This window comes from Amphiura filiformis, chromosome 2, assembly GCF_039555335.1.
Source record: "Amphiura filiformis chromosome 2, Afil_fr2py, whole genome shotgun sequence".
NCBI lineage: Eukaryota > Metazoa > Echinodermata > Ophiuroidea > Amphilepidida > Amphiuridae > Amphiura > Amphiura filiformis.
This window is the reverse complement of record NC_092629.1, coordinates 56,829,709-56,846,378: the sequence shown is the minus strand read 5'-3', so window position 1 is coordinate 56,846,378 and position 16,670 is coordinate 56,829,709. Positions and strand designations below refer to the sequence as shown.

Here is a 16,670-nt window from a genome sequence, read left to right as displayed (position 1 = left end):
GCAAAGCTCATGATTTTTAATTTGAAATGATCAACAAGTGAGACATTTCAAATTGAACAAAGTATAGAATGTGACAAAATATAGATCAAATCATCAATGTCTAGAAACCAATCTAGGCCAAATGATCTCACCCACAGTGGCATAGTCCAATAACCCCTGTACATCACTCAGTGCTCACAATTTGACCTCAAGTGGTGAAGAATGAGTTTTCGTACCCGAAACATTGAAAGGTCATTCAATGAATGTACAAAGATATAGGAGTAAAGAACTGTGTACTGAGAGATGAGCATGTTTGAGGTCCTAGGGATGAGTTGAAACCTAATCTTGGAAGCATAGCATCTTTGCTATTATAGGCTGTGACCTTAACTTGAGGTCACATTACTTTCCAATTAAGGACTCCTCCACATGGGACTCCCAACAGGCTGGTCTCTCTATTGTCTATGGTTTCAAGCACAGATATTGGAACATGTTTCAAGCACAGATTGTTTCAAGGCACATGTCTACACTATGCTCCAGGTATAGTCTATTGGCACAACATGTTTATGGTGGAGAAAATGGGGTGAAATTGAGTGATGAGAAGGAGGGGATGGCTTAATTAATGGACGAGGTTCATATTTGTCAACACTTGTTTCTTACTTTTTGCCTATTTTGTTCATACGAAGAAAAAACAACATTAATTTTATAGACTTATCCCTTACTGCTATTCATGGGCTCTGGAATCAGGGGAGGGGACGGCAAGTCTATTTTGCATAACAGAATGTGCATAAAACTGCATAAACCTGCATACCAAAATGCCAAAGATTCTCAGGCTAAATGAGTAAAATCATGTAGAGCTCCCAAGAGTGAGGAGTTGCACTGCATTTGTTTATGCCTTGTACTTCCAAAATCATGGTGGTAGACTTTTTCTTCGATAAGCGTTAGACTTGTTTCAAGCCTTTGGAAGCAAACCAGCCTCATTTCCAATAACATAGTTCAATAGCCTCATACAACAATAAGTGCTTAAAATGCAAACTCAAGTTGTGGAGTATGAGTTTCTGTATACCCAAGGACGTGAGATCCTGCAGGCAAGGTCTTAAATATGGGCTTGGCCAAACTACTACATGTATATAGGATAGGTAGGTGCCAATAATATAAAACAAAACATAATTTCCACTTAAAGAATCATGATCCCGAATGATTTCCCAGCATTCAGTAGAATTTTCACTGTACTGTACAATATCATGTTTAGCATAAAACAAAATATGAACACATAGCAAATTCATGCTAATTTTATATGTGGGGCATTGTGGGGTATGGTTTAATGTTTATTTATCTTATCTTAGTCTATATCTTATCTTAGTCTATCTGTATACATTAATGTTATATGGTACTCATAAAAATGTTGTCAAGTAAACTTTTAATGTCTTAATATCATTTCCAGATTAAAATTAAAATGAGAGGTTAAAAACTCCAGAACATTCCAAGCATTGATCTCGGAAGTAGTACCTCACAGGATTTGTGTTGTTTCCAATTGTTTGTTTTTTTGTGGATTAATATTGGCAGTGGAAAGTCGAAATCATGGACACAGAAAAGCTAATCCATGTATATTTCAATTTCTTTTGTTTTATAGTGGATATAAAACATATAGGCCTATAATATTACTCTGTTTCTTCTTCATTAAGTTCATTTTCAGTCTTAGATATCGTATACTAGGCCTAAAGTAATATTGTTATTGGCCTACCAAATTACACAATGCAAATTTGATGAAATAATGCATTTCAGTTTACTAGTATTTGGGGAGGGGTCTCAAGGATTTTATGGGTACTCAAAAAAGTTGCAATTCCGACAAAAGTCAGAACAATTTCTCCTCCATTTTTTTTTTGAAAACTCGGACTAGAAAAATGTTTTTATTTTTAATCGGCCCAAATTTACGTAATTTTGGGTTTTTCCCCTCAAAAGGGGGGGCCACTGTAATCTTATAAAAATGTTACAAATTAATATCAGACTAATATTTATACCAGGCAGGCGAGCAATACAAAATCATTTTAAACTTCTGCAATTTCATGTCTAATTGACCTCGGTATTGACCAAGTCCAAAATTGTGTGTATTTTCTATCACCATTACCATGGTTACAGATCCAACATGCAACTCAACACAGTATCAGAAATTTCCTCAACTGACTTGAGACATAATATGACAAGCTGAAATGATAAATATTAACACAGACATCCTTGGAACATGAGGCCTGTTAAAACAATTAATACCACAAATTATAACACCCACATGAGCTAACACAAACATGCTTTATTCCCCAATACACTTGTACAGGCATAGAATGACCTTTGAGTCTGTTGGGTAAAAAATCCCATACTCTTTAACTTGAGGTCAACTTTTAGCTATATTTATTGAATGGTGTTAATGAACTTTGCCATAGGAGATGAGGTTATTTTGGCAGACACTGTAACTCGTAGGAATGAATAACTCCCCAAGTCCTCTGTCCTTTTAGTCTGCAAATCCCATTATGCAGTTATGCACTTTCTGTTATGCAAAATAGACTTGCCGGGAGGGGAGGGGATGGGTTAGCCCATAGATTTTAAAATCTATGGTTAGCCCCGGGGGAATTAGCAGAGGTTCAGCTCCCAATAATTTTGGTGCGGGACTTGAATACCCCCCCCCCCCCCCGCAATAATTCTAGGTGAAGTAAAAAAACTGAAAGATACAGGAAAAATGGCTGTTAGGGACCTATTTTTTGCCAAATTTTCTGAGCACCCCTCCCCACAACAGGTCATCAATAAAATTTGGTTTTGTCTGTCCCCCTCCCATGTTGAAAATGTTCTAGAGTCAATGCTATTCACACAAATTTTCAATAATTTGACCCTTTGGATAGGATCACTGATACCAGTGATAGGTACTTGTCATGATGATGATGATGGCTGGGTATTGAACTCTGTACACAGTAACCTTGGATGACCATGCCCTTGATAATGATGCCCTGCTGCAAGCTAGCAAGACCTACACTACATCTGGATGTATTTTGCCAAATTTGTAAAATAAAAAAATAAATGTAAATATTTACATGTATAGCGCTTTATGCTGTAAACAGCCACAAAGCGCTTTACATTTATTCCGCCATCATTAGAATATGTCGGAACCACGTTTGCAGCCTCCAAGTGGCGCAGGGTCCATCAGTACAACGACTGCGACTCCCTGCGACTACCCCTATCAGCTTCCCATTGCACTTGGGTGGGGTGAGGCAAGCAAGGCAAAGCGCCTTGCCCAAGGGCAAACACTATAGGCCAAAGATAAAAACTTTTTTCCAGATTCCTGTTGGGATTAGGGCAATCAAACAATTTTTTTGGCCCTATGTCCATGCATTCCACCTCCCCCTTTATATCATGGTAGAAATTGGTGCAAAATGCATTCCAAGATATCTTTGTTCACACTTCCACAATGTTGTGATGTGTATGAACTCTGTACAGAGTACCCTTTTGCCCCTTGTAAGCCATTATCAACATGGGCTAATAAAAGCAAGGCTAATCACTTCCACCCAGACTGCAGCAGCAGCCTGAGGAATCCTGTCATGGAACAGGTGCATACACATTTACTCACTATGGCCCACAATGGCCTCATCTCAATGGCATTGTTCAATAACCTCTGTTAAACAATCACAGTGCAAAATTTGACCTCAAGTTGCAAAGTATGAGTTTTTTGTACCCAAATTTTTAAAGGTCATTCAATGAATGTACATATGTAATGGGGTTAAAGACCTGTGCCCCTGATAGATGAGCATGTTGTGGATCCTATACACATACTCCCCTTTCCTCAATTTGTTGGTTTTAAGGTGGTTGGAAAGGCATTTTGAAATGAGGAAATGTTCAGAGCATGTTATGGGGAGGGGGGGGGTTACTCAGTATAAATGACCTACCTGGGTAGCATTTTGGGGCTTTTGGTTTATCAATGACCCCTTTTTCTAGACCAAATTTGGTACATGGATGGGTCTTTTTTTTTCCAAAATAGCCCAAATTTGCCTCAATGTAGCCAAAATTGGCAAAACTTCCTCAAAAGTTGGGGGAAACGTTGTACAAATATTGCAATTTGCATTACATTTGGTCAAAAATTGTGACTTTTGGTATATTGATGGGTCCAAAAAAAGTTGCAAAACATCATCGCTAAATATTATTAATAAAAAAAATACAACAAAATGTTTTTAATGTGTGTAAATATGAATCCTGTCTATGTTCAATTTGATTCAAACAAAAAGAGCATTGATCAGTATACTTAACCCTATTCATCATGTTCATGCAGCTGTATAATATACCAATGGTAATTTATAGTGGTAAAGAGGCAATGTTAATATGCAGTGTTCACCACACTGTATTTGGTTCCAAATTCAGCACCCTATTTGCATTTTCTAGTTTCCAGAAAAATGCCTTATATCCCACCTTAATGATGAGTAAGTTTGAACTTTGTACAGAGTAATCTTTAGGCTGGTGATCATTCCTGGGGCTGGGGGAAGCCTGCTGGTGCTTTGAGTCACTCAGGGGATTGAGGCAGCACTCTTCCCCTGGCACCAATTTGAAATTTGTAATTACAGTATTGGGGTGTTTGCAATTTGAACTTTCTGATGTTTGGGATTACAAAAAAACATTTTGGTGGCCTGGGCAGCTGAACTTTTAAATTTGTGCCTCCGGTCTGAAATTAAAGGAAGGTGACCTGATATATTTGTGAAATGGTGTTCTGTAACTTCTGCTCAAAAGGACAAATCCTGTTTCTAGGGTATGTTTTCTAAAAATCTATGGTCACACATGTGTACACTGTGGCCCCAGGGCATAAAATTCAAGCTCATTTCTTTTGGGTTTTAATCCCGGGGGAGGCACTCCCTATCTGAAATGGCAGGGATGTGCCTCGGCCATGTTAAAAGTAGGGGGCATTCAGGTCAAATGTACAATTACAAAAATATGGGGTCATTCAGTACACAACCTGAATAAAAATGGGGTCATTCGGTATGAAGCTTTGAAAAAAGGATGGTCATTGGGGTAACAAAAAGTAAAATGGGAGTCATTGAGTACAGGATTGCTAAAAGAGTATCATTTTACACATAAATAAGTGCCAAACTGCGTAAAAACAACTTGGCCACCTTGGAAATGTGAAAAATCTCATTATTTCTGGAGGAGAACACAAATACCACCTAAATTTGGGAATTAAAAGGGGGGTCATTGGGTATAGCAGGAAATAGAAAAAGGGGGTCATTGAGTACATGAATTTTTTTAAAGGGGGTCATTGGGTAATAGGTAGGACCGTGAACATAAAAAAGGGGTCATTGGGTACAAGCCGGTTTGAAAAAGGGGTCTATCCCGAGGCACATGATGCATATCTGTCATGGAAGTGCCCCCGGTTTTTAATCATCAAAAACTGATAGGCCTAGACCAATGATATAAAACGTGTTATGGAACATGGGTATATATTTTACTTTATGGCACTGGCTTTGAAAAGAAATGATTTGTTTACTTCCAAAATAGTGTTTCTATTGGAAGAAATACAGGATGTGGTATAATGTACCATATCCTGAATTGATGGGTGTACAAAGGTCTTGTTATGGGTTTATTAAGGGAACAAAACTTTTGCATCAAATTTGATGTGGCCATCATAAAAAAAGAAAAAGCTGAATTAAACAGTTTAACTTCAACACTACACTATTTTTCGCTCACCTAGAACATTTTCACTAGATGGTCTAGCGTAGCTTAGCGTCTTCAGCAGATGGCCCGGTGTTGTCACTTAACATTCAAAGGCGTAACACATGATCGTTCCCTAAGTCAAAAATACCCCCCTATTTTGCGCGGTTTCAAGAACATTTTCGTCATTTTTTACCCCTATTTTACATGAAAACGCTGCATAAATTAGCCTTAAGAAATACCCCCTATTTTTTGCATTTCAAGTACACTTTTACAAAAGTATCCCTTTTTTAACATTTCAAGAACACACACAAAAACACTTGTTCTGATTCATTGTTTTACTCCGTTGTCCTTTTAATATATAAATGAGGAAAATAACAGAAAATTATATACAAATACATCCAATAGGATGCATCATGTGTTTTTTATGATACAGTTATCAACAATGTAATCTTTCCTCCCGTTTTGTTTTGTTTTGCAAAATAAAGCTTGAATGTGACCAGTACATAAACTGACTGACAAAAATTACGAACTCTGGCATTTGCCACGAATTCCCTCACTCAAACCACTATATCAGCACCATCTTTAGATATTTTCCAGAAAAACCTCTAGCTTGCCGGTCACCAAATAGTGAGCGATTTGCGGTTTTCGCCCTGCTGACTACAACTTCAAAAGGTTCAGAAGGAACAATTCCTTTATGATCAGGTGCCATTTTGAAGAGTTTGTGGCTCGGTTTGTGGGTACCCAGTTTGTCAAGGCTCCGGAGGCCGGGTGCGCCATTAATAAAGCCAATGAAAAAGTCTCATGGAATCAGCGGCCAAACTGGGTAAGTCCCCAGTGACGAATCGGTGTAAACAAACCATGAAACAAATAAAACCGAGTCGAGCGTGTTGCTGAATATTTAGGCCGGGATATTAGGAAGGCAAAAAAGTTTCACAAAAGTGAAATCGGGGAGTAAATTGAGCGAGAAATCATGCGCGTATTTTGGGGGCTTTTAGCGCCAGCCCCGGGTCAAAGTAGGGGGCAAAAAACGAAGGGCGGCGGAAGAAGAAAGGCGGCAAAAACAGGGCGGCAAAAACGAAGGGGCGGCAAAACGAATTAGCAAATAAAAAAGGGCGCAAAAAATTGAAAAAGCATAAAAAATTTTGAAAAAAGGTTGCTTTTAGGGCGCTAGCGCCTAAAATCCTTTTTTTTTTTTTTTTTTTTTTTTTTTTTTTGCTCTTCACTTTTTCAAACGACCGTGAAAAAAATTGGGTCAACCTTTTCGGGCTGTTAAAGAAGGGGCGGCAAAATTGTGTCTTCTTCAGCCCCCGGGGTTGGGGCAGCCACGGTACGCCACTGGAAATGGTAAGATTTCTTGGGATTTCAACATTATGATGATGATGATTCACAGAAATATGTACCCTATTTTTTAATTTCGAGTACACCGTCGTCAAAAACAACCCTATTTTTTAAATATCGCGAACATAAAATGTTCGCGAACATAGTTTAAAAATAACCCCTTTTTCACGAAATTGGGAACGATCATGCGTACACATAGTCAATGTTAAGTGACAACACCGGGGCAGATGGTGATGCTGTGACAATATCTATGACGCCGTTTTAACTGTCAATCACATGACGTTATCCAGGCCTGTACATAGGATTTCATTTGGGGTAGCTGATTTGTGAAAAAGTGGACTTCTTTCCAAGGGGGGGCAATTTTGTGACAAGTGGACAAAATTAGGACTTTTGGTCCAAAAAAGCGTAAAAAAACTGATTTTTTTGGCTCGCTGCGCTCGTAAATTCTGAAATTTTTGGACTTTTTGTATACTTTTCCAAATTTGGGTGGGGGGGGGCGTATGTACGGGCCTGATGTTATCAAAAAGGACTATATCACGATTGTAGACACGGTATCATCACAGCATCACCATCTGCTGAAGATGCTAGTAGTAGGCATGTCCACTAAAAATTGAAGTACTTTTAAATTGATTCAGACCTAACTTATTGGCTGGGAATTGATGAAAGAAACATTTTGGCGTTAAAAATAATCTTAATCGGACGTTTCATTCCAGAGATATGACCTTTCGAGTGTCACGGTTTTATATAGGGCTGCTAGAACAAGTTAAAAAGTTAAAGTCCAAAAAGGAATACTAACAGAAAGTGCAACTTTAAGGTACTTTTTCTTAATGTATTTATTAACTAGCGTTATCTGGAACATTATATTTGCTTATAACAACATGAAAATAAGATCATCCTGAAAATTTAATCGATTTTGTTGACATACAACAAAAAATATAAGACCTCAAAACCCATGGTTTGTTCGGTGAAACCTCAAGCATGATCATAGATGGCCGCCATTGAAAATATCTCCATAGAGGAGATGAACAATAAGTGCATTATTTCAAATGAATAGCGGTAGTCTTAAACATTGTTCAATCTTTTAAGGTCAGCACATTTTATCTTCAAAAATTATTATATTTCATCATGGCATAAGTTTGGTAACATTAATCACTACCAATTTTGAGAAATTTGCTCCAACTCAAAGGTTATCTTTACTACATTGAGCAATACACTGTGTGTGCATGGAAGCCATGATCACATGATGATGGATAGCATATGAAATGGACATGGTAGTGAGAAGTGCACGGAAGTCCATGATTTGAGATGGGCCATGGTAGGCTTAAACATTCTTAAATTTCTTAACATCCTGTACATTTTGTCTGCAAAAATAGTTAAATTTTATGAGTATGTAAGTTTGCTTGTCTGATTCACTCCAAATTGGAGATAATTGCGTTTGAACACCTGATGCACGGAATGGTGTCACTTCAACCTGTTGTAGTTCTCATCTCATTAAATTTTTCATTAAAAAAGTTGATCTCTTCATGAAGGAAGGTCCTCTCTTATTTACTGACCAAACAGGAAAAAGTTTGGTTAATGTTTTCTGGTGGAATCAGGAATTTCTTGAAACACCCTGATATAGGCCTACATTTGGATCAAAACAAGTATGTTCGCCATTTAACAGGCCTGGGATTTCTTGTATCGATCAGTTTCTCCATAGACAATATGTGTGTGAGTGCACGCACACAGTAAATGAAAAATCGTTCTAGTGGAAACTGTATTGAGAGTGGGCATCCCTACTAGTAGATCTAGTTAAAACGTTCCAGGTGAGCGAAAAATAATGTAGTGTGGTCATACCTTCTTGGCATTTGGAGATATGTCCATTTAAGACCAAAAAGTTACTGAGTAAGTAAGGAAGTAAATGAGAAAGACTAATATAGACTGAGACCATTTCATGGATCAACAAAAAAGTTGAAATTTTTATACAAACCTGGAAATCATGACCGTGTGCATAAGCTTCTTGCAGATTTGTCGTGCACAAAGCTGTTCACAGCAACACATAGCCTAGATGGGGTGCTGTAATGCATGTAATCAGACGTAAGGGACTGTTCACAAACAGGGGGCCTGATGCAAACAAATTTCATCGCAAAATTTTTTTGGCCCCCCCCCCCCTTTACAGACCTCAAAAATTTCAGGGCCCCCTTTTTGACATGAAAATTATGGGTCAACCCCATAGAAAAGTATATAAACTAATTTTCCCAGGAAAATTTGTGGTCATTTTTTTCAGGCCCCCCCCCCCCTTAGGAGGGTCAAAAATTTTCAGGGCCCCCTTTTGCATCAGCCCCCCCTAACAAGTGTTTGTGAACGGTCCCTAACTCACAAATTCAATGTCCGAATCAACTGAAATTGTGGAAATTAGTTTTTTTTGTGTGTGTGGATATTTACGATTGAACCATACCCAAAAGAAAGGATTCTAAAGTCACAAAATACCACCTTGAACATGTATTCTTGTTTGTTTCATCTGTACAGGAGGACCAAGAAGATTTTGCTGAAGAGCAAGGGCTGATGGGAAGGTTCATTAATCTCCTCTTGGCTGACAATGCTGATCAACAATATCTGGTAAGTCCAACGAGGTAGAATCAAAGAGTACCGACTCCGCCAAGTGTGTGTTGCTCATGGAGGCAACTTTAACCTCCTGATAACCAATGAGGTAGAATCAAAGAATACCGACTCCACCAAGTGTGTGTGTTGCTCATGGAGGCAACATACTGTACCTCCTGATAACCAATGAGGTAGAATCAAAGAATACCGACTCCGCCAAGTGTGTGTTGCTCATGGAGGCAACATACTGTACCTCCTGATAACCAATGAGGTAGAATCAAAGAGTACCGACTCTGCCAAGTGTGTATGTTGCTCATGGAGGCAACATACTGTACCTCCTGATAACCAATGAGGTAGAATCAAAGAGTACCGACTCTGCCAAGTGTGTGTGTTGCTCATGGAGGCAACTTATTGTACCTCCTGATAACCAATGAGGTAGAATCAAAGAGTGCCGACTCCACCAAGTGTGTATGTTGCTCATGGAGGCAACATATTGTACCGCCTGATAACCAATGAGGTAGAATCAAAGAGTACCGACTCCACCAAGTGTGTATGTTGCTCATGGAGGCAACATATTGTACCTCCTGATAACCAATGAGGTAGAATCAAAGAGTACCGACTCCGCCAAGTGTGTGTGTTGCTCATGGAGGCAACATATTTTACCTCCTGATAACCAATGAGGTAGAATCAAAGAGTACCGACTCCGCCAAGTGTGCGTGTTGCTCATACCTCCTGATTATGTTGCTCTAAAGCCATATTGTAACATTTCCATAAGAAAATGTTAGCTTTTACTGTCAGATATGTCCCGTTTCAATTTTAAGCCAAACAATTGAGGTAAAGCAAAGAAAATTGAAATTTTTTGGATTTTGATCTGGCCTCGGAAGGCAACACAACAACTTAAAGGTGCTGGCTGTTGGAATGAAATACCTGTTTCCTTTCCTTTTCTTTATTTTTACCTCATTTGTTTGGCTAACAATTAAAAGGGGGATAATGTGATCATAGACCTGCCAACCAGTACGTTAAACATAGGGGCGTACGGTTTTTCTGTGGGGAAAAATGGTTTTGACCATTGACCAAAAAAAAATAATAAAAATCCCATTTCAAAACGCCTGCTTCCCTTTGCGTTGTTGTATCTATGTTCGCTGAAAGTTTCACTGGGGATGATGCTGATGGCAGCCATTGCTAGATTGCTAACATGGGCGGTCTTACAATCCAAGTCATCCGATGTCTAAGGAGAAATATGTTTTTCGGAACATAGCTAATGTGGAAAAGGAAGGAATATATGATGGCATCTATGGACTGCAATTTTATTGAACGGAGACAAAGATGGATTCAGAATCGCTCGAAGCAGATCAGAAAGACCCCTTTGTTAAAAACCTAAGTGGGAATAGCTAAATCGCGCACCTCTGCAGTCATCTCGGAAAGGAGAAAATCATGCACAATGTGCAATTTGTAGTGTGGATTTTCAGCATCACTCACTCTTACAGTGGATTATATAACATTGCACGTAAGCTCATCAACGCTTGATATTTTTTGGAAAATAGTTTTTTTTTGTTGAAAAATACGACTTTTGGGGTTTCAGAATACAGTTTTGCGATCTCAAAGGTTAGCAGGTCTGGATCAGTGAAAACTACCATTTTGTGGAAAACAAATGAATGAGAATCTATTCTTTATGGAAACTGCACATTATTGCTTTAACTGTTCCTTCTTTCCTATAACATTTATTTGGTTACAAGCAATTGTTCCATATGTTCCTGTGCAGGATACATAGCCCCATTACCTACTTTAATGAGTATGATACAATGTATTTTTGTACCCAGCACTTTCAAAGGCCAATCCTTGTATGTACAAAGTTGAAACATTGGCAGAGTGCAAGACCATCATAATTGCAGTAGAATGTAATAGCTGCCTTATGTAAAACTAGCTTCCTAAAATTGTCACGGTTTATCCATACGTTATGTGTGGAGTTGATCCTGGTTGCGATGGTTATTTGTGTAGACTACAGTCTGTCCACAAAGAAGTACAAAGTAAATAGACCTCGGAAACGGGAGGTATGAGAATAATTATTTCAGTGCAATGCGTGTGTAGGCCTAAATGCTTCTTTGGCGCGCCAACTGCTGCGCGATTTGTACTTGCTGAGCGCACCACACTCATTACGCATCACATTTTTTAACACGCAGTGCGTGTGACGCAAAGCATCGACCTACGATGCCACTGATTTGGTTTGTACTTTGTGGACAGACTGTAGGAGACTGTGCCTATATTGAGCTGCATCCCTACATGTTGTACAATGGTTTATAAATAGGTGTTCCGCAAAAATCTGTAAAGTGAGGCCTGTGGGTTGGCATTGTGCACTCTAAATCCCCTAATTTAATTTTTTTGGGTCAAAATTTTAAAAGAAAGTTTGTGGTATCTTAGTGCCCAAAATGCGTTGTACTAAATAATGGATCGTGGCAAGCGACACACCCAAAACACTGTTAAATTTTGCTCACATGAAGTTTTAAATATCAATCTAGTTACATTTTAGACCTATCTATTCCATCTCCAGTGGCACCTCTTAATAAATTCAATGGGTCTGTGGATGCATTGAAATAGGTATTAGCATTTTACTTTGAAAAATCAATGCAACATGACTGTAGTGCCCGGGGGATCACTCCCATTGTGGCCTGTACACCATCCGTGATAATAGAAACGCGTAAACAGTGTAGTTTTTCGTGGGTAGGCACGATACGCGTGTATCGTGTTTAGAGTATCAAAAACATGCAAAATTGGAGAAAAGGGTAGCAAAATTGCAATTGCTAATACGCGAAAATAAAATTTAGAGTATGAAATTTGACGCAAGGAATAAAATCCCTGTTTAGGGTGTGAAAATATGCGCATGTTACCTGTTTAGGGTATCATTTTAGCCAAGGGTTAAATCCTTGTTTAGGGTGCTTTTCAAAAGTTGATTATCGCGGATGGTGTACATGCCACAATGGGAGCGACCCCCAACCCCCCGGGCTGTAGTGCTAATTCTCATGCTCCCTCAATGAACATTTGGTTAATTAAATCCTATCCATTAAAATATGCATGAGGTGTCACTGAAATTGGAACAGATTTTCATTGTTTTGAAGACATATTCGACAGTCCACCATGTCATTGTACAAAGTTGCATCTACAACTACCCCCCCCCCCCCAAGTTTGAAGAGTTTTGAAGAAAAACTAAGGAAACAACCTGCAGAAAAAATGTGAACAATTTACCTGCACTTGACCTACATGCTGCAACACATTGGATTTCCTACCATCACATAATAGGATTTTTTATGTGTATGTCATCAATGTGACTTTGATCACAGTCTGTTTTAACAGCTGTTGTATGAAGAGGTTACTATATGTGAAAATTCAGTTTGAAGTGACTCTGTACAATGTATTGTCATGTCCATGCAGAATGCACGTTTATCGTTTTTGAGGCTCTTCCGGGGTTTACATCACAGTATAGTACTACACTTGTGTACGAGGAGCAGGTTAGCGTCGTGCAGGGCCGTAGCAAGGTTGAAAAATGTGGGGCGGCCATCACAAATGTGGGGCGACCAAATTACAAATATAGGCGCCTATGCCCAAATTGAAATAAAGTTATAAGAAAAACATAACAAATTTCTCAAAAAGTGGGGCGGCCATGGCATCCCAGCCACCCCGCTTTCGGCCCTGGCGTTGTGCTTCTGTTTGGGTTTGAGCCCTGCCGTTCCTAGAGTTCATTTGGCTTCCTCAAGACAATGATGTCAGTGCGTGCTCCTGTGGGCACAGTATTAAGCATGTGCATTGACTCAATCAACCTGACTATAAGCTACTAAGGAACTGCTGCCCAGGGTTCCATTTAACTTGTGTCATGGAGCAAAATGCTCCCCATTTTGAGCTATTTTGGACAACCTGCTACACAAATATCAGCTTGTATAACAATATTTTACAATGTAAACATATATGCTAATATTATAAGAACATCACTTAAATAATATTTTAACTAAAAATTGCTATGCAAGTTTTTCAAAGTGAATCAAGAGAAGGATCATCTTAAACAATAATTATTAGACCCTACAATACCACTTGGTCAACAGAGATGGTTTGAAATGTTTTTACATAGAAAAATATTAGAAATAATAATAAAAAAAAGCTTCCCTCTAGCAATTTACTGCTATAAACCTATGGGACGGGAAGGGAATGAAGGAATAAGGAGAGAAGATGAACAAAGAAGTTGTTTGTTTTCCTTGCGATTCGAACCCCAGACCTCCCAATAAATTGCCCACCCAGTATATTATTCTTGTTTAAATCTCTCTGGGAGTAACCCAAAAGCAACAATATTAAAATGTAAGTGTCCAACCCACCGCACTTGTGTTTGAAATGGGGGGGAATACATTTGCAATGTACGTGCAGTGTTATCAACATCCTGCATGGCCCGCGAGATCTGTACTGCAATAAGTTGTGACCGCCAAGCAAACGGTCTACCTAACTTTGTGAAAGAACGTTTGCGAAAGTGTAAAAGAAGAATACTTGTTCTAATTTCTAAACCACTTATCATGCTTATTAGATACACTGCTTTAGCAATTTTGAGACAAAATGCCTATTGTAAAACATCAAAGGAATATAATTGGTGAAAGATGCAATATTTGTATTGAAAACTTTGTAGGTCAAGTTGGCATTCCAAGTTGTTTGTCACCTGACCATCCCAAAATATAGGTGTAACCGATCATGCCACAACTTTGCTTACAGGTTGAAGTGATAATTTGACACACATTTTCTTACTTTTTTACTAGTATTTTTTGTGTTTGCATAACAATGAAAAAGTCTTATAGCTCTTTCCGTCTCCCTATTCCCTCCCTGTCTCTCTCCTTTTCCCCCTTATTTGCTCCATTTTCCCACTCTCTCAAGAGTCTCTCCCCTTCTCCTTCTCTCCTTCTCCATATTCCCTCTCTCCTCTCCTTTCTCCCCTGCATTTGCTCCTTCTCCACTGCATTCGCTCCTTCTCCGTCTCTCCTCTCTGCTGTCTTTCTCTTTCTCCTTTTCACTCTCTATCCTTCTCTCTCACTCACTCCTTCTCCCGCTTTCTTGTCATTCCCCTCTTCTCTCCTCTCCATTCCCCTCGCTCCCATCTTCTCTCTCTCTCTCTCCCTCCCTCCTCCCTCCCACCTGCTCCCTCACATTATCTTTTTTATGAATGAGGATCATGATGTGAGAAAAAACATACTAACAATTTCTCTCTCGTACCATTACCACCCTCATTCAAAATCAATTGGCTAGAAACAGTTTAAAATATTCTGGTGACAGGTATCAATAAACATGATGTACACACATTGATAAATCAATAATCTTGTAAACTACTGCTACCATAGTCTACATTAATCATTACTTTAATCCTGTAAATCACCACTATGGGTGTTGTAAACAGTTTCTCTTCCCTATCTGTCAAGAGTATCCAGCATTCTAAATCAAATGGCCAGAAACAGTTTAAAATATTTTGGTGAGCGGTATCAATAAACATGATGTACACATGTTGATAAATCAATACTCTCGCAACTGCTATCATGGCCTTCATGAATCCTGTAAATCGGCATAGGTGTTGTATTAACTTGTATACCTGTGAACATGTATACAACTGTGAGCTCTTTACTTTGTAGCTGCATTTGAAAATGAACCCAAATTTTATCAACTTTGATACATATGTAATTGTAGAATTCTTAATATGACTTTTAATCCTAGCTTTATTTGTTTATTTGAGTTGAAATGATGCTCATGACATGTATCTTTTTTCTTTCCCATGCCAGATTTTGAATGCAGCTCGTAAACATTTTGGAAGTGGTGGAAACAAGCGTATAAAATATACCCTTCCTCCTTTGGTGTTTGGTGCATTCCGTCTTGCATTCCAGTACAAGGATCTGGCTGATGAGGTAAGAAATGCGACCAGGGTGGGGAGGGGGAGGTGTGGAGGGGGAGGAGGATGGTGGGGTGGAAAGAAGCATATAAAATACAGCCTTCTTCCCTTGGTATTTGGTGCAATCCATCTTGCATTCCAGTACAAGGATCTGGCTGATGAGTTAAGAAATTGTGTCAGGAGGAGGAAGGTAGGGTGGGGAGGGGAAGGTGGAAGGTAGGGTGCAAACAAGTGTGTAAAATACACCCTTCCTCCTTTGGTGTTTGGTGCATTCCATCTTGCATTTCAGTACAAGGATCTTGCTGAGGAGGTAAGAGGGCCCTTGTGTAAAGCAGTGCAGGTCCACTGATCTTGGCTACCCTCTTTAAATATGTCTGAAATAAAGTAAAATAAGTAAGGTAAGAAATGTTGTCAACTCTTTGTTAGGATGGGGGGGGGAGGGGGATGGTGAGTGGCAAGGAGGAAGGTAGTGCAGAAACAAGCTTATAAAAGACACCCTTCCTCCCTTGGTGTTTGGTGCATTCCAGTACAAGGATTTTACTGAAGGGGTAACCAGTGTGGTCAGAGTGTGTGGGTTAATGAAGGTGGGGAGTGACGGGGAAGGTGATGTGGGGAGGAGGAAGATGGGCTGGGGAGAGAGAAGGTATAGGAAATGGGAAGGTGGTGTGGGGAGGGGGATTGTGTTATGGCAGTGAGGTAGGGAAATTTAAACATTTATTGTCGTTTTTGCGGCTTATGACTTTCCTTGTCACTCTAAAGACCTTTGCTATAGTTTGCTGTCCCTTGAGTAGTTCATTGCCACTTCCAGTCCAGCCTGGTCTATAGGTTAAAGACCTTGATGTTTATTGATTAAGGATGTATCAGGGTTGGACTCAATTCCCAGACTTAAATTGGTGTCCTTCTGCTTGGTCTGATGTACACAAACTCAATTATTTATCATAGCATTGCACAATACTGCAATGTTTTTACTAGGGCATTATCACACAATGAAATAGATGAAGTGACAGCAATGTTCATATAAATAAGGGAACAAACCAAAAGATCTATGATGTCCCATAAACAAAACTAGTTTCATTAGCTGACCCCTTCTTTCCCCTGTCTGTAACAGAACTGGAAGTGGATCAAAATATCATTTGATATAGTCCCAGAATGATTTATACCGTGTTTGAACAAACAAAAAAATTTAGTCAACAGT

General features: G+C 39.1%; 1 protein-coding gene across 1 annotated transcript in view; it reads left to right on the top strand.

The window, feature by feature from the left end:
• Positions 1–16,670, top strand: part of LOC140146425 (vacuolar protein sorting-associated protein 35-like) — a 56,936-nt gene that overhangs the window by 34,148 nt on the left and 6,118 nt on the right. Inside the window, 2 exon segments of the mRNA XM_072168269.1 lie at positions 9,502–9,591; positions 15,369–15,491. Of these exon segments, the coding sequence (XP_072024370.1) occupies positions 9,502–9,591; positions 15,369–15,491 (213 nt within the window).